The sequence below is a fragment of the Mustelus asterias genome, chromosome 20 (genome assembly GCF_964213995.1).
Source record: "Mustelus asterias chromosome 20, sMusAst1.hap1.1, whole genome shotgun sequence".
NCBI classification, from domain to species: Eukaryota; Metazoa; Chordata; class Chondrichthyes; order Carcharhiniformes; family Triakidae; genus Mustelus; species Mustelus asterias.
The window spans coordinates 38,718,236-38,745,642 of record NC_135820.1 but is presented as its reverse complement, the minus strand read 5'-3'; the positions used below and the strand labels follow the sequence as shown (position 1 = coordinate 38,745,642).

The 27,407-nt window shown below is 41.1% G+C and overlaps 1 protein-coding gene across 1 annotated transcript in view; it reads left to right on the top strand.

The window, feature by feature from the left end:
* LOC144508290 (docking protein 5-like) overlaps positions 1–27,407 on the top strand; it is a 416,872-nt gene that overhangs the window by 273,481 nt on the left and 115,984 nt on the right. Inside the window, exons 3-5 of the mRNA XM_078236106.1 lie at positions 9,592–9,706; positions 11,521–11,640; positions 17,429–17,618. Coding sequence (XP_078092232.1) covers positions 9,592–9,706; positions 11,521–11,640; positions 17,429–17,618 — 425 coding nt within the window. The remainder of the gene's footprint in view (positions 1–9,591; positions 9,707–11,520; positions 11,641–17,428; positions 17,619–27,407) is intronic.

Genomic DNA, 27,407 nt, shown 5'->3' with positions numbered 1-27,407 from the left:
GCTGCTTGGTTGCTGGTTATCTTACAATCTTCACATATCCTGACAGTCCTGTCGGGCTTAACAGCAAGAACGATGTGGGCAGCACACTCAAAAAACTGCACTGGCTTAATTATTCCTAAGTTCTCCAGACACTTGAGCTCAACATCTACTTTCTCGTGTAAAGCATAGGGCACTAGACAAGTTCTGTAGAAATTGGGTGTTGACTTAGGATCAAGATGGATTTTTGCCCTGATACCCTATACCTTGCTCAGTCCTTTCTGAAATACTTCTTGATATTTTCTTAATATTTCATGAAAATTGCCTTCATTAATGCTGAAGATCTCTAACCAATTTAATTGGATCTGATGGAACCAATCTAGGCCCATGAGACTTGGCCCTTGACCACAATGATAGGTAACTGGGCTAATTGATGTTGATTAGTTACTGGTACTGCTGTAGTACCGACTATCTTCAAAGCTTCTCCGGTGTACATGGTCAGCCTATTTGTTGTGCTTTTCAATTCCAGGGGCTTGACCATACCTTGTGAATACTGATATGTCTGCTCTCCCAGAGGCTCCTGTATCCATCTTCATTCTGAATGACCGTTCGCCATTAACACAATTACAATTGGGGCTGACTTGCTCACTTCAGTATTGTTTAATCTGTAAACTTCAGATTCTTCATCGGAGTCATTTTCTAAACCATGTACCAGAGTGGTAGTGGTTTTGTTTGGTCTTTGATAGGCTTTGTTTGATCTGCATTTAATCCTAATATGCCCCTTCTGTTACAGGCAAAACACATCTTCCAATTTGCATCTCTCCTACGGGTGCATCTCCCCTGCACCCGTAGCATTTTTCTAAGTTCTTGATCTGCAGACCTGGCTTTCTGTATCTCTGTCTTGCTCAGTATTCTTTGACACACGGCTTTCGGCATACTCAGCTTTGGTGCCACGGCTCTGAGGTTTCCCACCAAAGTTGGTTTAACCTCACCTAGCTGCATGTTTTGAAATATCTTTTTTGGCGCTTTCTGTAGCCTGAGCAATTTCTAATGCTCAAATCAAGGTCATTTCTGTCTCTGCTAATAGTTTTTTTAATATGGTGAGGTTATTCACGCCACAAACTAACCGATCCCTGAGCATGTTGTTGAGCGTCGATCCAAATTCACGCTGTTTAACTAACTGCGTTAACAATGCCATGAAAATTGCTATCATCTCCCCTTGGTTTTTCATTGTTGAATTGAATTTATATTGCTACATTATCACTGATGGTTTTGGGTGATTGTGTTTTTTGACCAGTACAACCAGATGGTCAAATATTTTTGTATCTGGGAATTCTGGAGAAATCAGACTACAAGTCAGATTGTATGTCTGAACTCTGCAGGCTGTTAGAAGGATCACCTTCTGTTTTTCCTTCCACCCCCCGCCCCCCCACATTTCATTTGGCACCAAGAAAAATCAGAGAAGCTCAACATGTTGGACCCATTGATCTGTTTCAGGATCAAATGGTTCCATCTTCCCAAATAAGGACATTTTGACACACTCAAGTTGTCACTGTATTGTTCTTCAAAAGTGTTGCGGTTCGAGGACTGCTCTCCCGACTTGCAGCAGACGACAGGAAAAAGAACTTTGATTTACCTTGTCACCAAATGTATTAGTCACGAGGAACTGACGACCAACAAGGCAGATAAATGAATAGAGTTTTTTTTGGGGGAAAATAACAATATACAAGACAGAGATAAGAATGCTTCCGATGACCACGGCTTCCAGATTCTAACTGCCAGAAAGTCTGCGCTCCCGCTCTCTATTTGCACAAATAGCTGTGATTGACTTGATGGGTCATATGACCCACCCCCCCTCTTAAAGGGGCACACTACCACAAGTGCTTCAGCAATTATGGTACTCTAAATTCCAGACAATATACATTGCACATATACACTGTACATCTACTGCAAGACATACGTCAGGCAAAAGGATAGGTTCCGGTCTCATTTTAAAGTACCATTTGAAATGCATATCTCAGTTGAATATTTCTAGTCATTAAGTTTGTTTTCTCATTTTCTACAGATTTCAAGAGAAGGTTAGGACAAGGTTCACTCTGTTATCAAAAATATGGTTTATGCCTTGTATTTAAATCAAGGAATTAAATTGTGATCAAGAAATACAGAAATATTTGTATATGTATCTGCAATTACTACAGCATACCTAGATTAGCATTAATAGTGTATCCTCCTGGGTAACAATGTCAAATGTTCATTATAAACATTGCCAATAGGGAAGAAAATATTTAGATTTTTCTGAAAAAAAACTTGTTCTAGTTCACTGTGTGTAACTCAGTGGTGTTGTATAGGGAAACATGGGTTTGATGCAGTTCACACCGATTTCATTTAGAAATTTTGATTACTCATTAAGTGGGGTTGTGAAATCTTGTTATTGATTTTGAAACACTCTGGATTTTGAAGTGCACTTCAAAATTCAAAAGTACTTTGTATGTATAAAGCTTAACATCTCAAAACACTTCATGCACAATGAGACTATTTCACTATTATGGAAACAGCCAAAGTAAACATGTTGGTTAATGCAAAATCCCACAAATGGCAGTGTGATTAACACCCAGGTAAACAGCTTATGTTGCTGTGAGTAACTATTGACAGGCTCTTGTAGTTAAAGTGTAGCTCATCATTATGAAAAATACAGCTGGATTTGGGATAAGAAAGATGAATAAATCAGTGAGGATACTCATGATCATGTTGCTGAATGATTTGATGTGGAGAGTCAGCAGTAGCTGAGAAATGGATTGTACTGAGCTATGATGTCACCCACAGAGCTCCCTGTCACTCATTGTCTCAGTGAAGACATGAAGCGCTTAGGCAAATCACCACTTCCTTCAGAACTGTGCCATGGGCCACTACCTTCATGTTAGGAAGTGGTAAATGAAGGGATGCAGGGAGGAGGACCTGTGGAGTAATTCAAATTTGTCATATATAGTGCTCATTAATAAAAATGAATTTTTACTGTACTGTGCCTTCAATATATTTGATAAGCAGAAAGAAATAATGTAAAACATTTAAAAATGAATAGAAACTAAATGAAACCAGAAATGTAGCTTCTAACAAGCTTTTAATGATGTGTTACCTGATGTCACCTGTAATGCTTATATTTCACTAATGTCTGTCAAAATTAATCATATAAATTAAGGAAAAAGGTTGACACTGTTGTTTAACTTTCAAACGTTAGTCATGCTTTGCACAGTTAAGTTCATCTGTAACAAATGTCTTCCTCTTGGGATGTATCGTCTGAGGATAACAGAGACAACATTGGTCCCAAATGGATAATTATAGCCTATGTTCAAATGACAGCGCATGAACATTTGACAAAGGAAGAAATATTGTAGCAGTCTAAATCTTTTTGAAGCTGTTTCTTGCTACTTGGCAACGGATACCTTCTAAGCTGTTTTTCCCGATGTATTGTTCTTCCTTACAATGACGTTTCCCATATGAGACATTAAAGTACACCTCAAGGACAGCTCGCGTTAACTACTTCAGATGTTATAGGGTTAAAATTTGAATTTGCAAATAGTGCAGAATGGGTGGTACTGAATCAGATGACATTATGCTTCAATACAGCAGAATGTCTCATGGGAGTTAACAGAAGGCTGATGCCATACTGCCTGTTCAATGCTATCACCCACTAATCCTTCAAGACATAATGGGTGGATTTAGCGGCCTCGCTTGCCCTGAAATCGTAAAATCCCACCCGAGGTCAATGGATCTTTCTGCGGGTGGGCAGTAAAATTCCTGCTTTGTGCCAAATATTCTCTTAACATCTCAGTACAATCCATTTCTCAGCACAATCGCACTAAGTTATCTTTTGCAGTAAATGCATATACGGTGGCATGGTGATACAGTGATTAGCACTGCTGCCTCAGCTCCGGGGACCTGGGTTCAATTCCCGGCTTGGATCACTATCTATGTGGAGTCTGCATGTTCTCCCCATGTCTGTGTGGGTTTCCTCTGGGTGCTCCAGTTTCCTCCCAAGGTCCGAAAAACATGCTGGTTAGGTGTATTGGCCATGCTAAATTCTCCCTCAGTGTACCCAAACAGGTGCCAGAGTGTGGCGACTAAGGGATTTTTACAGTAACTTCATTGCGATGTTAATGTAAGCCTACTTGTGACACTAATAAATAAATACGATTATATAGGGATCTTCCTGCTGCTATATTCAATGCATTTTGTGTAATCGTCTAATATTGTGACTGCACATGGTTTTAATAAGTGATTCTGCACCATAGATATGACTCCAGGATCCAAGGGGCTGCCTGATGAGCCCTGGTGATTGTGTCTTCCCTCTAATGCTTTCTACCTCCCACCAGCACCGGGCTCCGATTCATCCCTTCCCCCACTCCACTTGCAGTTTGGTCCACATTCTGTTGGGGAATCACAAATGGCAGGTTTCCCCTGACTTTCTGACCCACCCACTCCTTGCATTTCAGATCAGTGAAAATGCTGCCCTGCATCCCTTCAAATTGTCCTGAAACTACATCTCAATGTCTACTTTGTGTCAACAGGCACGTGAACATTTGCTGCCTTTCTCTGACTTTGCTTTTTAGTAAGGCTCAGCAGTGAAAACACTGTAGTCTCATTTCTGAAGCGGTAGGCCAATAATTTGCACAATATCAGACTGTATGAGCACCATGATCCTATCTGGAGAGGACAAGATCTGGAGACAAACTATAAATATCGTTAGTAACGATTCTTGAAGGCAAAGCTGCAGTGTCCAAAATTCATGAATGACTGCAGTGTATTAGTGCTATGCAGTAGAAGTCTGGACATCTCTACACTCCACAACATGACTGCAGGATATCAATGCGATGTATGAGAGGGCAAGAAGGGTAGGGAAGATTTGGTAGTGGTGGGGCTGGGCAGTGATGAAGAAGGGTATGAAGAGGAGAATTTAACTTAGAAGGATTGTTGTTATTTGTTATTTTTCCTCCATTGTTACTGGCTACTGGAAACAAGGCTCTTGTTTTTTTTTCATGTTCTGCCACCTGTTTTTAATAGAAAGCAATTTTAAAAAATTCATTCAGTGATCCTTACTGGGGAAGAGGAAGTCCTTCCTTCTGTTCACTTACTTTCGAACACCCTGAATGTCACAATCGAAGATCCTTTCTCTGCAGTCACCTTGTCAGCAGAATGCAATGCACAAGTTGTAGTATTCACCTCCTCCAAGAAACATGGGCTTTCCTTTAAATAATGACAATCTGACCAGATTCACTGCCCTGCTGATCCATAAGCTGTCCATTGGTAGTGTTATTAGTGGCAGCACACTTTGAATATCATTATAAGATCCAAGTATGAAATTGTGTCACCCTGCGCTTGACAATAGCACTCTCACTTCTGAGTGATGGGTTGAAGTCTCACTTCAGAAACAATGGCACAAAATTCAGACTCTCACTCTCAATGTTGCGCTGAGGAATGTTGCACTGTTGGAGGTATCATCTCTGGGATAAGACATTAAACGGCTTCTGTCTGCCTTGCGGGTGGACATAAAAGATCACATGGCATATCTGAAAGGACTTTTCCCCAGTTGCTAATCAAATATTTATTCCTTCAATCATTGCTAATAAAGCAGATGATCGGGGTGTTTTGGGGATTTTGCTGTGTGAAAATTGGCTGCTGCCTTTCTTACATTGCAATAGTGACTACACCTCAAAAGCATTTCATTGACTACAAAGCATTTGAAGGCACCATGAGGTCATGAATGGTGCAAGAAAAATAAAAGATTCTCTTTCAGTGAAACGTTAGTGTGTATGCTTCAAAATCTAGTTGAGTTACAGGCTGAATGTTTCACGGATCTCTCCTTGGTATAAGTGGTATACAATAATCAACTGCAATAAGTTGGCTGATTCTTCTAATCTCAGGCAGAGGAATGCAAATGAGATCAGTAGAAGCAGTAAGGTGGATATTAATAAAACAATTTGGCATTCTTAATGAAATAGTGGATGTTAAGTTAGCATATTGTTTTCTCCTGCTGCAGTTAAAAATCTAATTCAGGAATTATGAGCATCAATTAGAATCATGTGTAAGCTGTGGTGCATATTAACTCAACAGTAGTTTCTGAAGTAGTTTTTGTGATTTATACTGTGGCTCATGTAGACTTTGAACCATACACATTAACATTTTGCGGCAAAATGGTCACACCATCATCTATTATTACTATAAGGAGTAATTTTCTATATCTAGTCAGCATCTTCTTTGTGTACTTTTGGAGCTTGTCAACACTTGGCTTGGCCAGTGTTGGGGTGACCTTAATGTATACTAGCATGGCAGGAAGCCACAATTGAAACTGAAAAATCAAGAAATAGGAATTTAATTGGCTGTTGAAGTCAAAGGTTTTGGCATTTAATGAGAACCACAGCTGATTGAAGAACGTAAATTGAAGCTGAACTTTATTTTCAGATGATTTAGATTGAAAGTGTGTTCGAGCGAAGTATTGAGGTGTCCAATGAAAATGATGTGGAGGTGCCAGTGTTGGACTGGGGTGGACAAGATGAGAGGTCACAAGACACCAGGTTATAGTCCAACACGTTTATCTAAAATCACAAGCATTCGGAGCGCTGCTCGTTCGTCAGGTGAAGTCAGGATTTCACCTGACAAAGGAGCAGCGCTCCAAAAACTTGTGATTTCAAATACACCTGTTGGACTATAACCTGGTGTTGTGTGACCTCTCATCAATCAAAACGAAATAGCTGTTTTTCTAATGTCTACGGTAAAATATTTTTTTTTCCTGAAAAATTATTCTTGAAGCACAGAATAATATTCACACTGATTCACACATTCTATGCTTTCCAGTGTGAATCTTCAGGTGCAAGGGCAGTAACATTAGCTTCAACGGGATAGTAATTATACATGACCTTTTCATTCCATCTTCAGTGGCACCATTGAACCACTCTCCTGTCTCACTAAAGATATTATTTAAAAAGAAAAATTACCCCAATACATTTCAAATGCATTATCTCACAATGAAGTATATAAATAGAACATATGACAGTGTGATTTATAACAGCTATCTGGCTTGTGGTGAGGATCTCATAATCCTGATGAGCAGTGGAATCTGATGCCACTCAATAGTATAATTTGTATTAAGCATATCACCAAGGCTAAGCTGCTTTATGTTTTGAACATCTGATTTCAACTTTCAACTGACTGGGAATTTTGTATTTTGAAATGTGACATACAAATTACTTAAAAATGCAAGGCCACTTCCAAGGTGAAGGTGAAAAAACAAACAGATCTCTGTCAGGGGAGTGCATTTCCTATAGTTCAAAGACCCATCAAAACCTGTGACTGTCTAAGGAAGAGACATTAAAAATGCAAAGTTCCGGATATTGAAACAGTGCTGCCACAGGTAGACCCATATTAGCTGTTTGAATTTTGCTCCCTTGCACCTCTTTATGTATTTTAATATGAAGTGCAATCTTATGATTTGATCTCACTGCAGGAAATTTGCTGGTTGTCCTCCTGATTTTTACTCTTAGTTTACCAGAAGTGTGGCACAAACTCTTTTTCACCAATCCAGACGTGGATGTGACTATAATTCCAGCAGGGTAATTAATGCTGTTAAATGAGGAACATTTAAATGAGGAAATAGCAAATGCGCTCGTAGTAATTCACTAAAATTCGCTGGACTCTGGGGTGGTTCCAGCAGATTAGAAAACAGCAAATGTGATGCCACTGTTTAAAAAGGAGGTAGACAAAAGGCGGGTAACTATAGGCCGGTTAGCTTAACTTCTGTAGTAGGGAAAATGCTTGAATCTATCATCAAGGAAGAAATAGCGCGACACCTGGATAGAAATTGTCCCATTGGTAAGACACAGCACGGGTTCATTAATGGAAGGTCATGTTTAACTAATTTACTGGAATTCTTTGAGGACATTATGAGCGCAGTGGGCAATGGGATACCTGTGGATACAATGTATCTGAATTTCCAGAAGGCATTTAACAATGTGCTGCACCAAAGACTGCTGCATAAGATAAAGGTGCACCATGTTACGGGTAATGTAGAAGCATGAATAGAAGATTGGTTAGCTAACAGGAAGCAAAGAGTGGGGATAAATGGGTGTTCTTCTGGTTGGCAATCAGTGACTAGTGGTGTGCCTCAGGGATCAGTGTTGCGACCGCAATTGTTTACATGTTAGATAGATGATTTGGAGTTGGGGACCAAGTGTAGTGTGTCAAAGTTTGCAGGTGACACTAAGATGAGTGGTAGAGCAAAGTGTGCAGAAGACACTGAAAGTCTGCAGAGGGATATAGATAGTTTAAGTGAGTGGGCAAAGGTCTGGCAGATAGAATATAATGTTGGTAAATGTGAGGTCATCCATTTTGGTTCGAATAACAGTAAAATGGACTATTATTTAAATAGCAAAAAATTGCTGCATGGGCTGCTGTGCAGAAGGACCTGGGTGTCCTTGTGCATGAATTGCAAAAGGTTGGTTTGCATGTGCAGCAGGGAATTAAGAAGGCAAATGGAATTTTGTCCTTCATTGCCAGAGGGATGGAGTTTAAAAACAGGAAGGTTATGTTTCAGCTTTATATGGAACTGGTGAGGCCACACCTGGAGTATTGTGTCCAGTTTTGGTCTCCTTACTTGAGAAAGGATGTACTGGCACTGGAGGTGTGACAGAGGAGATTCACTAGGTTGATTCTGGAGTTGGGAGGGTTGACTTATGAGGAGTGACTGAGTAGACTGGGACTATACTCATTGGAATTTAGAAGAATGATGGGGGATCTTATAGGAACATATAAAATTATGAAGGGAATAGATAAGATAGAAGCAGGGAGGTTGTTTTCACTGGTGGGTGAAACTAGAACTAGGGGGCATAGTGTCAAAATAACAGGGAGCAGATTTATGACTGAGTTGAGAAGGAGCATCTTCACCCAAAGGGTTGAGGATCTGTGGAATTCCCTGCCCAGTGAAGCAGATGAGGCTACCTCATTGAATGTTTTTAAGGCAAAGACAGATAAATATTTGAACAGTAAAGGAATTAAGGGTTATGGTGAGCGGGCGGGTAAGTGGAGCTGAGTCCACGAAAACATCAGCCATGATCTTATTGAATGGTTGAGCAGGCTCAGATAGCCTCCTCCTGTTCCTAGTTCTTATGAACAGATCTGAATAATATTCTGTTCCCTATGTCTGCTGTCTTCCTAGCATTGCCACCCTCGCTCATAATCTCATCACCACCCATCAGCTTGGGGACATTTGTTCCAGTCCACAGAAATGTGACACAAATTGTTATGATGTATAAATGTCCAATTTATTCCCAGATACAAGACAGAATAGATGTAATGTGGTTTATTAAGGTACGAGGTATGTAATTGCCCTATTTTCTATTACAATATTTTCCTTTTCACACTAGCAGAGTTTCCTAAGGCAAGCATTTGATCTCTGATGTTTGGCTTGCAAATGTAAAACATTTGTTCCCGAATACAAATTGCACCAAAGCCTTTTAAAGTGCTCTTTAGTGTCTCCAGGGTTACATTCCCCCCTTTTCCAGGAATAAAGAAAATGACTTCTTCATAACAGTTGTTAATCTGTTCTGTAAAATGTTGATCTTTCAGGTAACAGACCTCAGTAATATAAAGAATGTGACAAGGTTACCAAAGGGCACTAAGAGGCATGCTGTACTCATCATTTTCAGTGATGATACTTCAAAAACTTTTGCATGTGAGTCAGGTAGGTGTCATGTACTTCTCAATTAATCTTGAGCTGTTTAAGTTGTGAAATAAATGCTTAGATTTTACCATTTGTTGACCGTTTTATCTCCCTATTACAACTTCAAAAATAGTAACAACAAAAAATAGTTGGAAAACACTGACCAGCGTCCATAGAAGTGGTGCCAGGGACCTGGGTTCGATTCCCGGCTTGGGTCATTGTCTGTGCAGAGTCTGCACGTTCTCCCCATGTCTGTATGGGTTTCATTCCACAGTCTGAAAGACGTGCTGGTTAGATGCATTGGCCAGGCTAAATTCTCCGGCGGTGTACCCGAACAGGTGGCGGAGCATGGCAACTAAGCTTTTGCACGGTAACTTCATTTGCAATGTTAATGTAAGCCTACTTATGATTTTTTTTTACCTTCTCTGCCAACTACTGGGGGACTGTATCTCTTTTGTAATTCATGCAAAACAGAATGATATATAAGCCTAATAAATTCTAACAAAACAGCACAGGATGGTTACAGAAAGGAATGTTGTTGAGAATCAACCAGTTTCATCAACATACTTATTTGAAGGCAACAGAAAAGTTAGCATTTGAAAAGCAAGTAAGAAAGATAAGTAGGCATCTGCTTGCTTCTGATGGTCATTCATCGGTCGCCACATTCTCGAAAGAATGTCAACACACTGGAGACAGTGCAGAGAAGATTCACCAGGAAGCTGCCTGGGATGGAACATTTAAGTTATGAAGAGAGATTAGATAGCCTTGGGTTGTTTTTATCAGAACAGAGAAGACTGAGGGGTGACCTGATTGAGGTGTTCAAGATTATGAGGGACATGGAAAAGGGTGGATAGGGAGCAACTGTTCCCCTTAGTTGAAGGGTCAGTTACAAGGAGACACAAGTTAAAAGTGAGAGATGAGAGGTTCAGGGGGGATTTGAGGAAAAACTTTTTTATTCAGAGGGTGGTGACGGTCTGGAATGCGCTGCCTGGGAGGGTGATGGAGGCGGGATGCCTCACATCCTTTAAAAAGTAACTGGAAGAGTACTTGGCACGCCATAACATTCAAGGCTATGGACCAAGTGCTGGCAAGTGGAATTAGGTGGGCAGGTCAGGGCATTTTGTGCATCGATGCAGACTCAATGGGTCGTAGGGCCTCTTCTGCACTGTACTATTCCATGATTGTGCTTGCATTCTGGTGGCCAGCGAAACTTTGAGGTATGAAATTAATCTGGGGGTGGGAGTCTAAAATGGACAGTGAAGTGCATTTTATACTCTGCCCAGCTATTGAAAGAGAAAAGAAAATCAGACAAGTCATAAACAATTGCATGTTTTGTGCTACTGCCCATGATATATTTCATCCTCTCCTGCATTTCCTTTCATCATTAAGGATTGTAAAATAGCATCTATTCCAGAGATTTTTGCACATTTAAACTGTCCGATGATCATCGAGATGATGGGAAGAACCTGTGCAGCTGGCCACGGCCCCCCACATGAATGAAGAATTATTCTGAAGGCAAATATTAACATTCAAAAGGCCTTTGTTGAATATTCATATTAACCTTTTAGGTTATTGTGATACAAAGGCCGTGGGAGACTAATGTTGCCTTCTGAAACCGAGAACAAAATTACGATCATAAAGCTTTTAGTGACTTTGTTCACCACTGGACCTCAGATGCAAACATACTTTTTGAAATATTAGCTCAGATTTGAAGTCAGTGGTTTAATGTTTTGAGGCTAATGCATGTGAAGTAACATTGTGTCTCTGCTGACAAAGCTGTGCAATGTATATTCCCAAGATCGATTGCGGTGCTTTAACTCTGTGTGTTTTCATAGAGCTTGAGGCTGAGGAATGGTGCAAACTCCTCCGTATGGAGTGTCTGGGAAGCAGAATCAACGATATCACCCTGGGGGAACCTGATTTGCTGACAGCTGGTGTTCAGAGAGAGCAAACAGGTATGTATCACTTGCTAGTGACATCAGCTATGATATTTATTTGCTGCCCAAAGGCAAATCATCCAATGGAATTTGCCAAAAAAAGCACAAGGATATTGGGTCTATCATCATGGATTTGATCTGGTGCTTGACATACTGGGAGGATCCTTTGGTCTGATATTTCTGCTGAGGGAAATCCTATGGTACAGTACAACCATGCGGGGGGAGAAATCTGAACTTGGCAGGGCAGAGGGGATCAAAAATAGCATTTTTTAGTGATGGATACTTGAATTGAAAGTGGGGAAATACCATTGATAAAACTGAGTGAGACTGAGGGCATCCCATGTCTGGAAGAATAGATTATAATTTCTTAAGGGAGTGCTATAAACATTAAATTTAGTGTTTTATTATTGGGTTCGGTATTATCGGGGGAGATTAATGCTCTCCCGCATGGCAAATTTGGTGAAGAGGGATATTTAATCAGGTGGGTGGGTGACAGGTTAGTACTGCACAGTCTTCTTGCCACCCCCCCAAATAAGTCCATGGCAGGAAGTCCCCATGCCAATTGAGATCCTTAAATTGATCATTTAAGGCCCCAGGCACTGCCGCTGGTATTCACCCATCAGGCAGTGGGGTACTCATCCTACAGGAAGCCCAAAAGCAATCCCTAGTGTATTTGTTTCTAGATTTCCAAGGAGGGAGACGGTGGGAAATCCCTTGTGTTGATCAAGGAAGAGGGGAGTCCTGCTAAAAGTCACCCCCTGCCCATACTGACAACCTCCTTCGTCCCTCCCTTGTCACCCCATGAGCCTCTCCCATCATCAATCTCCTATGGCCTAGATACAAGACAATGGTGGGCCTCACGTCGATGTAGTACCAGCAGCAACCACAACATCCTGATTAGTGCTGCTGAGCAATGAAAAGGAGCTGGCCTCTGACTGGCAGGTCGATCTTAGTGGGTGGAGCCTTTGCCCCTCAGTCTTCTGTTCCTGTTTGGCACTTACTGGAGCAGGCCTTCCTGGAAAGAGGTGACGTGGGACCCTCACCAACTTTCCAGTCCAGGGAATATGGGATGGGGACAGGAGAGGTGAGACACCCATTTCCTTCATTAAATGCTGCCCTGGAACTCTGCCTATTTATTTGTCTCCCTCTCTTTCTCAACCATCTCACTTTCAAAGATGTTAGTAAGTATCAACAAATTACATGATAATCCTGATAATTGGAAGCTTTATTCATTTTCATAATCGAATTGATTTTATTTAAAATAATTCCAATTATAAAATTTAATAACCATCTTCCCTTTGAACTTCATACACTTACTTGAGATTTAAAAGTAGTTAGAAGTAGAAGTCAAAATGTGTAGTTAGTGTACTGCCCTGAATTTAGTTTTATTCCATAGACACAATTGAGTATGGAAACGTGGTATCTCTTTTGAAAAACAACCAGTTAATTTTACTCAAATATGGCTTTTGAAAATGTCTCCAATCTCTAAGTGAATGAAAAATAATTTTTTTAATGTGATCCAGTTTAAAGTTGAGCATAGATTGAAACATTTTAAAATCACAAGAGAGGACCGATTGGGTAGGTTATTAAAGCTCAAGGTAAGTAAGTCTTCTTGTTCTGACAACTTTCACCCCAGGCTCAAATGTTTTCTGTGCTTTTGAGGGTATTTCTCCGCATTCACTGAACTTGGGACAAATCCCAGTAGAATGGAAAATATCCCCTGTGGCTTCCACTTTCATAGAATTGAGTGAGAAGTGAGCAATCAATTTATAAACCAGTGAGACTTATCTAAACTGTTGGGAAAGTGTTTGAAAATATTAAGAGGGATAAACCTAGCACCTGGAGGAGTAGGAACTAAGCCAAGACTGTCAGTTTGGTTTTAGGAATAGGAAGTCACTCGTGATTAATTTACAGGATTTCTTTTTGGAGATGACAGATACTTATTAGGCTACAACATAAGGCCTAAGAATATGGAATAGGAAATGTATTAAAATAGGTTGGCAAATGGTTGATTAGTGGACAATAATGAGTCGTTGTCCCTGGTTGGGTATCTGGTTGGCAGCCAAATATCAGTGGAATGTCACAAGTTTCAGTGATGAATTAAAGAGGGAATTGTATCCAAATTTGAAATTGATACTAAGTAGCAAATGATGACTATCGATGTCCACAAATTCAAAAGGACTTTTAGAAGTGCACTTCAACTTTGATGTAGAAATGACAGGCATTGTTGCATGGGGAAAATATAAAGTTATGAGATTTGGCAGAGAGAAGATTGATGTTGATTAGGCACTAGATGAGAATGCACGTGAGGTATTAAAGCAAGAGACAGATGTTGGGGGTGGGAAGGGGGGCGTTGGGGTGGGATTAGTGAACAGGTCTCCCAAAACCATCAATTTCCCAGTTGTTAAAAAAGTTGGGACAGAAACAAAGGATATAGCATGTAAATTGGAGATGGCATACAAACAGAAGTTGTCCCTGGTGAGCCCACATCTGGAGTGTCATGTGCAATTTTCAACTCCCAATGTCGAAAAGAAGTGTGATTATTGGAGTGGCACAAGGAAGCACTACACGGTTGAAAGAAATAATCTACATGGAAGGACTGACAATCTTGCATCTTTTCTCTCTTGAAATTGGATTTGAGAGAAGTATTTAAATCCATGGAAAGTTTGGACAAATTGGATTCGATAATTTTTTCTGCTTTATGTAGAATTGAAGTGCCAGAGGTCATATTTGCAAAGTAAGGACAACAAAATAATAATAGAATATGTGGGAGGGACATTTTTACTAAAAAGGTAGTGTTAGAACCAGGTGCAGAGGGGTCAATTGGACGCAAGTTAAAAATAATAAAAATATGCTCTGACTTCTGCACGTACATGTACAAACACACCCGAAGTTAAATGTAAATACAGGTTACAGAGTAGGTGAGGAGAAATTCGCCAAATTATCATCCCTAAGAAATAAAAATAGTTCATTGTTCGTAGCTTAAGTCTCCACTGGCTGAAGGCAGAATTCTATTATGTTGATCCTTCTGACTGAAAATGTAGACGCTGGAGTCCATTGTTCTCCTAGAGATATGGCTGTGGAGTTGAGTGCTTCTCTTTAAAATTTCTGTCTACTGTCAAATGGAGACAAAATCAAATTGATAGTCAGGTCCCCAGCATGTAAGTTGTGTGGAGAGAGGGAGAGATGTAAGAGCTCCATTTATTTCAACTCCTTGTCTCAATCTGCTGAGAAACCCATGTACTTAATATAATACAAAAGTCCTGGGCTGGTCACGTGATCTCTCTCCAACTACCAGTAATTCCAATAGAATTGTATATTACAAATATACAAAATGGGGCGCCATGGTGGCACAGTGGTTAGCACTGCTGCCTCACAGTGCCAGGGACCCGGGTTCGATTCCCAGCTTGGATCACTGTCTGTACGGAGTCTGTACGTTTTCCCCGTGTTTGCGTGGGTTTCCTCCGGGTGCTCCGGTTTCCTCCCACAGTCCGAAAGATGTGCTGGTTAGGTGGATTGGCCATGCTAAATTCTCCCTCTGTGTACCTGAACAGGTGCCGGAGTGTGGCGACTAGGGGATTTTCACAGAAACTTTATTGCAGTGTTAATGTAAGCCTACTTGTGACACTAATAAATAAACAAAATAATACAACTCGATTTAGATTATCTGGGGAGCTCTCTTAAAAGTCAAGGTATTTTGCCAAAACAATTGACATTTGAATGGTTTGTCTTCAGCTGTTGAATACTATAGGTGATTTCTATAGCTTTCTGTTCACTGGGCTAGGAAAGAAGGTCTCTCACAGTCCCCAGGGCGGTTCATTGTCTTTGGGTTTTTCAGACTTGCTCTCGCCTCTGCTGAAGGTTGGACTGTCTAATATATATAGTAATATAAATTAGTGCTGGTCATCCTGATGTAGGTTGAAATCCCTTCAATTTGTTTTTTAAAAAACTGTCTTTTTAGATGTCCAGTTCTTGTTTCAAGCTGATGAATTAAAAATCAATATTTGATGTATGCATGTCTTGATAAAACCTCCCCCACCATGCAGAATGAGAACATTTCAGTAGAAGGTGGCAAATAATAAAAAGCCATACACACACATTGATTTGCAAATACTCACATCTTAACCGTATACCTTAGAGTTATGCTCTGCTTAAGTTTCATAATTAGGTGGTTCTATGCTGAATTAAACTCTGGATAAAGCATTAGCTCTCTCATTGTTTGCTCTTTAGGTGGTAAAGTTGCAAAACACAGGTTCCATCAAATTAGCCTTGCATTATGATCCTGATGTGTTTGTGTTCTTTTGAGATCTGATTTAGGGAAGGCATTGTTTCAAAACCTGGTGCCTTTCCCAGTCTTTTTATTTGCCCTTTTAAATTCCAGCTAGGTATCACCTAGGGGGTATGGGTGTTCACTAACATTTGGTGGTATTGTTACTACTAATAGTCATATGGCTTCTGGTGAGCTGTGGGGTAATGAAGATCGAGGATTGTCTCTGCAGTTGAAGGAGTTAATGTCCAGAAGCTGCTGGAGAGAGCTGTTTGTACAATGCAAACTTTTCTGAGTGCTTGGGTGCACTGCCTGTATAGCTTTTAACCCTTTATGGCCACTTCCGCACCCAATGATCTGAATGGTTTTGTTTGGGGCACATTGACAAATCTTATTTCTAGCATGAGTTGTAACCTGTTTGCAAATTCCTGTAATCCTGTACCTCCCTTTCAGTCGGGTGGAAAACAGGCTGTTGTGTTTTTATGTATTTTGACATTCGGATTTGCCCACTTGATTCACCAGTAGTTAATTCCAGACAGGTTTCACTGCTGTGTCCCTTGTTGTTTCCACAACTGGTGTTTATTTTAGGGTGTGCTACCTTCTCATTCTCTTTCACCTCAGGAATAGGTCTTCCCCAGATCTTCCCCATGTCCTCTGGGACATTACTGCTCTCAGGTGACTGTCAGCTCCTGCTGTGGCTCTTCAACTAGGTGAGGTGCCTCCCTCACTTTCTGTTTGTTGGCTTGGGAACTTCCCTAGTCCATATTTAAGTCTGGAAAGAAGGTTTCTGTAAGCCGTATTTTGGGATGGTAGTGAATGGCCAAGCTTTGTTTAAATTCAAACAAGGCAGTTTGATTCTGGTTGGTCAAGGCATTGCCTTGGAGAATGAGCTAGAGAATGGCTGTCACCTATATTATTCAGTTAAAACAGAGCAATGCGTGTACATGTTCTTTCTGCAAACAATTCTGAGTGTGCTGAGAATTACACTGACAACCAATTTAAAGTTATCAGTCGGACTTGCACAGTCGGGTGGCACAGTTATGTATGCTAGAAGCTGCGTATATTATGCACAATGCCTTGCCCTTTGCTTGGCAACTATCAATAACCAGTTACCTAGTATATTCTCCATGGCAATGCCTCTACCAATCAGAGTGCACTTGTCAATCAGTCAACACTCTCTTCTCATGAAATCTAAATTGTTGTTACCTTCACATTTGGTATTCTTGCACATATCCTATTGAGTTCAAGATGCAAAACTTCAACATGTGTCTTTTTTAGCAGTAATCTGGAATATTCTTTTAGAATATAAGCCATTTTAGGATTGGGTCCATATTTACAATCAGCTTAAATCCATAGGTTCAGACAGTGCATGAACTTTCAGTGTTGGCACTTTGCTGCCAATTCTGTACTATGCTGTTTGAATTTCTTGAGTAGGAACAAATAAAGATATTTAGTATGGCATCCTTTCAAATAGAATAGAACTCTCACAGAAAGGCAGATGCCACTCCTGTCTATAAATTGTTTGGTTTGCTTTTTCAGAGAGGTTCAATGTATATTTAATGCCATCTCCTAATCTGGATGTACATGGGGAATGCACTTTGCAGATAACATTTGAGAACATCTGTCTTTGGGACATCCACAATCCCAGACTAAAACTGGTCTCGTGGCCTCTCAGCGCACTCAGACGATATGGGCGGGACCCAACATGGTTCACGTTTGAAGCTGGAAGGTAAGACGCCATTTTTGTTCATTGTTTTTCCCCTTGTTCCTTTGAATGAAGATGTTCTTTAGCTTGAGGTTTGTTGATTAGTTGTTAAAATAAAGACTCCTCGTTAAATAGGTAATTTATATACTCTGTCACAATTTGTGCTCAGTTCATTTAAATGATCATAAAATAAAGAGGATTAAATATTTTAGATCATATAAAATCAATGTGAATGTTATAATCAGCTAAAGTAGTGCGAAGAGCATACAAATTAGGAGCGAAAATAGGCCACTCAGCCCCTCTAGTCTGCTCTACCATTCAATAATGGAGTGGCATGGGTGGCACAGTGGTTAGCACTGCTGCCTCACAGCACCAGGGACCCAGGTTCAATTCCGGCCTCGGGTCACTGTCTGTGTGAAGTTTGAACTTTCTCCCCGAGTCTGTGTGGGTTTCCTCCGGGTGCTCCCACGGTCCAAAAATGTGCGGGTTAGGTTGATTGACCATGCTAAATTGGCCCTAGTGTCAGGGGGATTAGCAGGGTAAATGTGTGGGCTTTCGGGAATAGGATGTGGATGGAATGTGGTCGGTACAGACTCGATGGGCCAAATGGCTTCCTTCTGTACTGCAGGGATTCTGTGAATATCAGGGCTGATCTGATTTTAATGTCAACTCCACATTTCTGCCTACCCCATTAACCTCTCATGCCCTTGTTATTAAGAATCTATCTACCTCTACCTTAAAAGTCATCAAAGACTTGACTTCCACCATCTTCTGAGGAAGGGAGTTCCAAAGGCTCATGACCCTCTGAGAGAAGAAAATTTCTCATCTGTAAATTGTCACCCCAGGTTATTGAGATGGTCATTGATTTTCCTTATATAAATGTTAATTTCTAACAGAAACATTGTTATTTTAGTTTAAAGTTCAACTGAGAATCTATTATGAAGCACTTTTTCAGTGTCTATCAACTTACTGTAATTGGTATCAATGTATGATTGCTACCAACATAAGAAAGTGAAAAATAAGAATGAGGCAATATGCTCCAGCCTTTAATCAGATTATGGCTGATCTACCTCAACTCAACTTACCGATGAAATTCCCTTGGAGTCTAAAAATCTATCAATTTCAGCATTAGTCAATGGCTAAACATCCACAGAGAAGTCCAAAGATGCACAATTTTCAGAATAAAATGAATAAATTTCTCCCCATCCTAGCCCAAGATGGCAGACCCATTCTCCAGATAATTTTAGTCAACTTTTGTCATTTGTAATTGTAGGACAGGTGGAATATCTGTTTTTACTCTGTATTGTCATCACTGCAAACCTCAATTTCAGCCTTGGGGCGAATGGGATCAAAGGTTATGGGGAAAAAGCAGGTTTAGGCTTTTGAGTTGAACGATCAGCCGTGATGGTGATGAATCGCGGAGAAGGCTCGAAGGGTCAAATGGTCTCCTCCTCCTATCTTCTATGTTTCTTTGTTAACCTTACGGTTATATTTTCAGTCCTCATGCTAACCTCTCTTATGGCTTGTGTGAGCTGATAATCAAAAGTGCCAAATCTATGTCAAATTCGAGTAAAGTTTTGTTCGCAAGTCTTGATACATTCCAGCTAGCTCTGGTGGGTCGGGGCAGGCTTACGATTTGAAGCTCGGATTATCTGGCCCTTACTGTCTGAGTTGTCAGGTCAGATTGGAGTTGATTTTCAAACTGGCACTGACAGACACTTATGTTTGGTCCAATCTATCTCAATTTATATTATGCAACTCAATAGCAAGCAGCAGTAACTTTGAAATAAATCCAGTTACATCTACAGTGTAATCAGTTCAGACAGAGAGCGCATTCAACGCAGGGTTACACGGAACAGAATAACTACAGTAATTATTGATAATTGCATGATGCATACTTCCTAGTGGTTGTTTCACAAGTCTACAAGTCACCTGAAATCAATGTGTGACTTCATCATTTCTGCATGGAAGAATAAAATTATTTTTTTGTGACAAAGGAGCCAGAAGGGAGTTGTAATTTAAAAAAAAATTCAATGAGTTGCTGTGATCTCTAATGGACAGTTTAAAAGGATGGCAGAAGAAGACTTGGGTGGTAATTTTCAAAATTGCAGTGTTACAGTGAAAAATGGAAGGAGTGAGAATAATCAGATTACTCCTTCAAAGTGTTAGTACGTGTACGACGGGTTGTTTGGTCTCCTTCTGTGCCGTATAATTCTAAAATGTGTGCTTTGATGCTCAGAATTCTCTATTACTGCATGCGCTGATTGACCACTTTAACGTCACGGTATGTGAGAGCATTTTCACTGAGGCAATCTGTGCTTTCCAACCGTGCAAAGAAAGAAACAAAAGCCAAATGGGCATTTAGCTGGCATTAGCTCTTTGTTCCACTTCATATTAACTCAGGCACATCTTCCAGCGTAAGATCATGATTCAAAGCTCACAACTATCTGTGTGCAATAATAATTCTGCACCTTCAAAATAAAAATGAAGTGCAAAACCTAAATGTTGCTCTGGGATTAGTTTTGTTTTGACATTTCACTGTCATAAAAAAATGTGATCTTTTAACTTTTGACCTTTTGTGTTCAAAATTTACCTTGGCATTGAAAGAAAATATTCTACTGTTTCCTTCTCCACCTCCGCTCGGTGCTTGGAAATTGAGACAATTGGAACTGCAGTTATAGGCAAATAGAATAATTTGTGACAAACATAAAAATGTACTATGATTGTACCCTTGCTAGTAGAATGATCACTTTTCTTCTGAAAGATGCCTGTGAGCCTCTGAAAAATGTAAAAAAATAAAAGCTGAAACCAGGCAAATGCCTTGGGAGATTATTGTTTCATTCAGCATACTGTGGGTAATTTTATTGCCAAAATGTTCTAATTTACTCACCTGCCATTTGATACGTTTATTTTCTGAATGTTATCTTTCACCATGCCAGGGGGCATTCTGGTATGAATTACAAGGTGCTCAATATGAAATAGCTATGGCTATTCAGACAAGTTGTGCTTTCAGTAGCTGTGACTTTTGAGAATTGGCCCAAGTATAGTTCGGCAATTAAAAAGTTGTTCTGTTCAATTCAGAATGTCATCATCACCCTTGCAAGGTTTGCACCAATCTAGGTGATAAATTGATCGTTGCTCAACAATATTAAGTGCATTGGCCATGCTAAATTCTCCTTTGGAGTGCTCGACCAGGTGCCGGAGTGTGGCAGCTAGGGGACTTTCGCAGTAACTTCATTACAGTGTGTTAATTAGGGGCAGAACGGTGGCACAGTGGTTAGCACTGCTGCCTCACAGCACCAGGAGCCTGGGTAATTCCAGCCGCTGGTCACTGTCCGTGGCATCTTCTCCCCGTGACTGCGTGGGTTTCCTTTGGGTGCTCCGGTTTCCCCCCTTAGTCCAAAGATGTGCAGGTTAGGTGGAATGGCCATGCTAAATTGCCACTTAGTGTCAGGGGGCCTGGCAGGGGTAAATACATTGGACACGGGGATAGGGCTTGGGTGGGATTGTTGTCGGTGCAGGCTCAATAAATGGCCTGCTTCTGCACTGCAGGGAATCTATGAATTCAGTGATATAATATCAATCTGCAACCAGTTTCTCACATACACACAACTAGTATCGTGGAAATTGAATGAAAATAAAGCGAATCATTCCAACATCATCATTGCTACAATGCAAAAGCACTCAACATACATTGCACGTTCAAATCTGTGATAAAAGTTGCTGCCAACCTAACTTAGTTACACTTTAATGTCTTGGGTTTTGTTGTATTCACGATGGATCCACAAACACTGGATTTGAAACAGAAAGCATGTCAATTGAAAGAATTTTGACCAAACTTTATTAATAGCTTCAGAGGCTCCAAGTGGAACAACTGTTAGAAAAAGTTGAATAAAAATGGATGCAAATTTACCCCATGGAGCAGGATTTTACCTGTGGTCTTCTGAACCTGCCATCAGATTCAAATGGGAGTTGATAAGCCCACACAGTCGGGGGAACAGTCACTCACTGATAATTTTCCCTGAACTGGCCAATTAATAGCCGGGGGTAGACTTGCGCTCAAATCATAGAATCCCTACAGAAAGAGGCCATTCAGCCCATCGTGTCAGCAGTGACAACAATCCCACCCAGACTCTATCCCAGCAACCCATATATTTACCCTGCTAATTTCCCTGACACTAAGGGGCAATTTAGCATGCATAATCCACCTAACCTGCACATCTTTGGACTTTGGGAGGAAACTGAAGCACTCGGAGGAAACCTGCACAGGGAGAAAGTGCAAACCCCACACAGACAGTCTTCCAAGGCTGGATTTGAACCCAGGCCTCTGACACTGTGAAGCAGCAGTGCTAACCACTGTGCCACTGTGAACAGATGACAAATTGTATTCCCTCCTCAGTGACATTTGATTAATGTCTATGGAAAATGTTAATGTTCACATTTCTTTGAAAGATTTGGTGCCTTTCAGGTGGTCACTTTCAGAAAACTATTTGCTACAGCAATTCTCAGAAATTAATGTGTATCTTATGGTCAGGAAACTTTAAAATGGTAAAATGTGGTTGAACTTTAAAATGGCATCTTGCAACACAGCCTTCCTGTCATTTGTCATGTGGACAAATACTAAAACCAGTTTTATTTAGATATTCATCAGCTATTTGATGTGTTTTTATTATCTCGATTTGTTAATGAGTAAAGAAAAGTAGCAGATGAGGGAACATCACAACAGGAAGATGGAAGTAACCACTTCTAACGGATTGTGATAATGCTGTTACAAAAGCTAAATGTATATCTGAGATCAAAGCTGCACGTTTACAAGAGAATCCAAAAACACTGGCATCCTGGATGTATTATCAGAATGATTGAAATTTCAGTGAAATACGTGACACTTGAGATAACATGACTTGGAAGTACTACATTAGCAGCATACTAGAATTTAACTATTATTATGTAAATTAAATGATGGATGGGTAACTCCATGGCAATCCAGGTATAGTACCACAGAAAGGCAAAGATAGAAGACTTTGGCCAAGTTTTAGCCATCAAGACGAGGCTATCTATCATGGCAGAAATGACCAAAAATTGGAAGTTCTGCCCCTGAGCATAGCACTTCCCATTTTTGCAGGGACTGTATTGGGGGTGGGTTGAGTTTCACATGCGTGTTTTACGAAGGCACTAGCCATTTAAATCATTAAGTGGCTTCACTAAAGTAAGATTTTGGTAAGCCGAGTGTGTGAAACATGACATATGCAGATTAAATCAGGGAAGGACATGTTTGGTTAACCAGGCCATCCCTTTGAGAGATAAGGTTCCCCTATGGATCTGGTCCCGGGGAAGGTAAGGTGCCCTTTGGGGTAGGTCGGGTGCCCTTAGGCAAGGTCAGGTGTTCTTTTGAAGTGTTAAAAGTCAGAAACCAATTGCATTAAATAGGTGCACAAATACATCAGGCTAATTGAAAATGCCAACAGGGGGTCTGTCAAAATCAACTTTCAAAGCTATCAGAAGCATCTGTCAAAGGGAGCTGACAAGCTTAGGGCTTTTAAATGTCCAGCCCTTTAAATCTTTGAAAAAAGTTTTGACAGTGTTTAAAAACATGGTTCAACTATCTGTCGAAATAAATCCGAGGACTTCTATTACTGGATTACTGCTGCATGACTGATTCCACAGTCATCTGTTATCATAGTAGGGTGCCTGCCATTTCACAGTTTGTTTATTGGACAGTTAAACATTGTTATAGACTCTTTGATGTGGGATATGAATTCCAATGCTCATTGTTATATGGAATTTGCTGTTATAAAAGTTTATTCAGTTGAAGGAATGCAGATATCATAATTTTTTTGTGAATCAGTTTAAATAATAAAGTCTGCAAGACATTGAGAACTTTATTTTATCTCACCTCGGCATATGTCCTGAGGTCTGCCCATGGGTAGGTACCAGGTGAGTTGGCACGATGGGTGTAAGGGAAAAGGGTAGTAGGTAGGGTCATAGGTTTGCACAGAGGGTAGGAAGGACGATGATGAGTAGGTACAGGGGCATGATTTGGAATAGGGATGATAAAGGTCCATGGAGTGGGCACAGGTCATGAGGTGGCATGGGAGGCGCAGAGTGCGTGTGGTGTGGGGTAGGGAGTGTGAGGGCTGGAGGGATTCTCTATGGTTTAATATTTATGTTTTTACAATTTTTAGAGATTTGAGGCACTCAGCACCTTCTCATTTCTTCCTGGGTCACCCACACCGACTCCTATAGCAGCCCCCCCCCCCCCCCCCCCACAGCCCAGACCAAAATTCTGATGTCAGGGCAGCCATTTTTAAAGGTTGGGTTCAATGGGAGAGGAATTCTCATGTCTCTACGCACCTGATCTGCGAGTGATCTTCTGGGCCTTGGTTTTAAATTTCAAATATAAAGCAGAGACATCATTCTCTTTCATGCAAATAAAATTAAAAGGTAGTTTTCTAAAATCAATATACATGTTGCAAGAGCCTCAGGCAAACCTAACAATACTGGTACGCATCCTAGAGTAAAGTAAAATGCTGTCTCGCTTGGGGAAATTGTTGCAGCATTTTTGTGACCGAGAAGAAACATTTGTGATCTGTGTTCCCTGACTGTGAAGTAATTCTTGAGGAGACACCTCAGTGTTAAGAGATCTAAGAATCCCAATGGAAAAAAACTTAAAATTGAAAAGAGAACCCCCCCCCCATCCATGGAACCACTCCCTTCCCCACCCCCCTCCCCCAATCACCACTGCGAAATCCCTTCCCTGACCACAGAACACCCCGTTCCCCCACCATGGAATAACAGCCCCCCCATCACAAAATCCCCACACCCCCAATTTTTTCACGCAGCGGGCCGTGAGATTCACATGTTGGCCAATTTCCGAGGTTCGCACCCCACTAGCATCTCCCAGCGCAGGATTTCCGGCGGCGTCAGATCCACACCGGAAATCGATGGGGAGGCGCAAAGATCGTTTAAATGGCCATTTGCATATAATTGAAATGCAATTAGCAGACTGAAGTCTCCAGGCTCGCTAGCATCTCCTCCACCCCCCCGGCCAGAGTGGTTCACTCTAGTGGGGTTTAGAGTAGCTCCCCACTAATGGGGGAACTAGTGGTCCAACTCCGCTGGAGTGAAGGGGGGGCAATCCTAGAGGGTCAAGCAGCAAGGGGGTGCCCCCTGGGAATTGGCACCCTGGCAATGCCAGCCTGTGCCCCCTGGACCTGCCCAAGGGGCAAAGAGTCAACGGCCCTTGGGCAGTGCCAGGGCATTGCCAAGGGGGTGGGGCCTAGGGGGCGATTGGTGGTGCTGGGGGGGGGGGTCCCGCTATCACTCTGCTTAGGGATCGGTGGGGGGAAGAGGGAGGGACCAGTTGGGGTGGGCTGAGATGGGGAGGGATGTGGTCAGCCTGTGTGGGTGGGGAATCTGGGGGTGGGGTGGGGGGTGAAACTGGAGATTGGGGTGGGCCGAGAGGGGGGGTTTGGGGCTAGCCTGGGAATGGTCGGGGAACCAGCGCCCGCGCTCGAGCCATGGCAGGGTGGGGTGGGGGGAGGGGGGGGAGGAGGGCAAAGAGCCAACGCAGCGGGGGTCACAGGGCTGGCCAGCGATTGCCACAAATTGCCGCATGCGGAGTAGTCCGCTCAGCGCGCTGATTTCAACCACTCCAGCAGGAATAGACCCCACTCCTTGTTTTTAATAATATTCACGTTGGTGGCCTCTGTAGTGCACAGTGTGGGAGATGATTCTCTGAATTCCCACTGAAAAAAACAGCATGAATTACTCCAGTTTTCACACGAATTCGACACTTAGAATTTTTTTGAGAGTATTCCGCCCGTGGTCTCCAGGAGTGACTGATGGTGGCAATTATCTACTCGTCTACATTCTGGTAAGTGAGCCACGAAATAACCTTACTGTTCAGTATTCGTTTTGTTGTGATCTTAACGTAGAATAAGAAAAATGTTTAGCAGTAGCAGATTTGTCAATTGGCTTTCTAATGTACCAAGTCAAGTTGAGTTTTCATGAAAGATTTTGCAGTTTGCTCGGCATTTAGACATAATTGGAAATGAAGATTGAATGTTTTGTGCAACAAGTGGTTGATTCCCAAACTAGTTCTATGTCCAGGTGTGAAGTTGAAAATCTAATTACACAAGTTAATGGAATGTCAATGAGCAACCACAACAAAGAAGAATTAGATGTAAAATTCTAAGCGGCTTCATTCTGTCGTTGCTGTTTGCTTATTCCAGTGCATTTCATGAAGATTGATGCCACTCTACTTCAGATTTACAGCCTTTCTCCTTCTGTATACAGACTGGATATTAATTTTAAAACTAAATGAAGAGATTATTTGGTGCTAGCAATAACTCACAAACAGCAACAAATGATTGCAAGCTCCATTCATCAACAGAATTGCTATAGCGCAGAAGAAGGCCATTTGGCCCATCGTGTTCGCACCGGCTCTCCAACATTCCATGTCTTGCAAAGTAAGCAATTCTGGCAATACCCTGCAATACCTTAGCCAGCAGCCAGTTACATCAGCTGTATCCAACATGGAGATAACTGCAAATTCGACTTGGTCATTTTAATTACAGTATTTCCGGAGATTTGAAAAAAATCATGCTGATCATGTAGAGGTTGCTATCAAATCATTTGATGAATGATGATCAAATAATTATCAGAAAGTCTGTTGTACACTTTGAACAATCTGTGAGGTACATATCCGATTGACAAAAGGGAGCACTGAGTTAAGTATCCCTTCAAGTAAAAGCATCAACATATTAAAATCTCATTGATAGACAAGCACAAACAAATGTTACAAAGAGAATATTTGGAGAGGTTATAAAGCACTGCAAGTTTTCAACTCGTCATCTAATCCACACAATAGACTCCATTTGTTATTTGTAAGGTAGATGATTAACTCACTCTGTATATCCCTACATTTCCTCTGGATATCTAGTTATTAATCTATTTTGCCTGTCCTTAAATTCATTCATGGGTGAACCAATTCTCCCTCTGGTAATAGCGAATCATAATGTTTTGCACTCATAATTTTTGTTCTCACCTCAGTTCTCTCTCACCTTTGTCATACATACCATGCTGTCTTCATCCACTCAGATCCATGTGCTGCATGAGTTGCTCCTCCTTCATAATAATAGGATGGTATAGAGAAGGTGACAAGGTGCCGCATAAAGAACTGATCCAGAAGTTGAGATCGCAGGGGATTGGGGGTAGAGTACCAGATTGGATTGAGGCTTGGCTGACTGACAGAGCCTTGGACCCCAACTGTATACAATCTATATAAATGATCTGCAAACAGGGACAGAGTGTAACATAGTAAAATTTGTGGATGATATTAAAATAGGTGGGAAAGCAGGCAGTGAAGAGGATAGAAAGATTCTACAGATGGATATAGATAGGCTAGGAGAATGGACCAAAATTTGGCAGATGGAGTTTAATGTGAATGAGTGTGAGGTTATCCATTTTGGCAGAAAAAATAGAAAGGCAAATTATTACCTAAGTGGAAAGCAGATTCAAAAAGCGTCCAGGCAGAAGGATCTGGGTGTTTATGTTCATGAAAAGTCAGTATGCAGGTACCGCACATAATAAAAAAAGGCAAATGGGTTGTTGCCATTTATTACAAAGGGACCGGAGTATAAAAGTAGAGAAGTGTTCTTGCAGTTGTATTGGGTGTTGGTGAGACCACATCTGGATTATTGTGTCGAGTTTTGGTCTCCTCATTTGAGGAAGGATGTGGTGGCATTGGAGGCAGTTCAGAAGAGGTTCACCAGATTGATTCTGGGGATAAAGGGGTTGACGTATGAGGAGAGA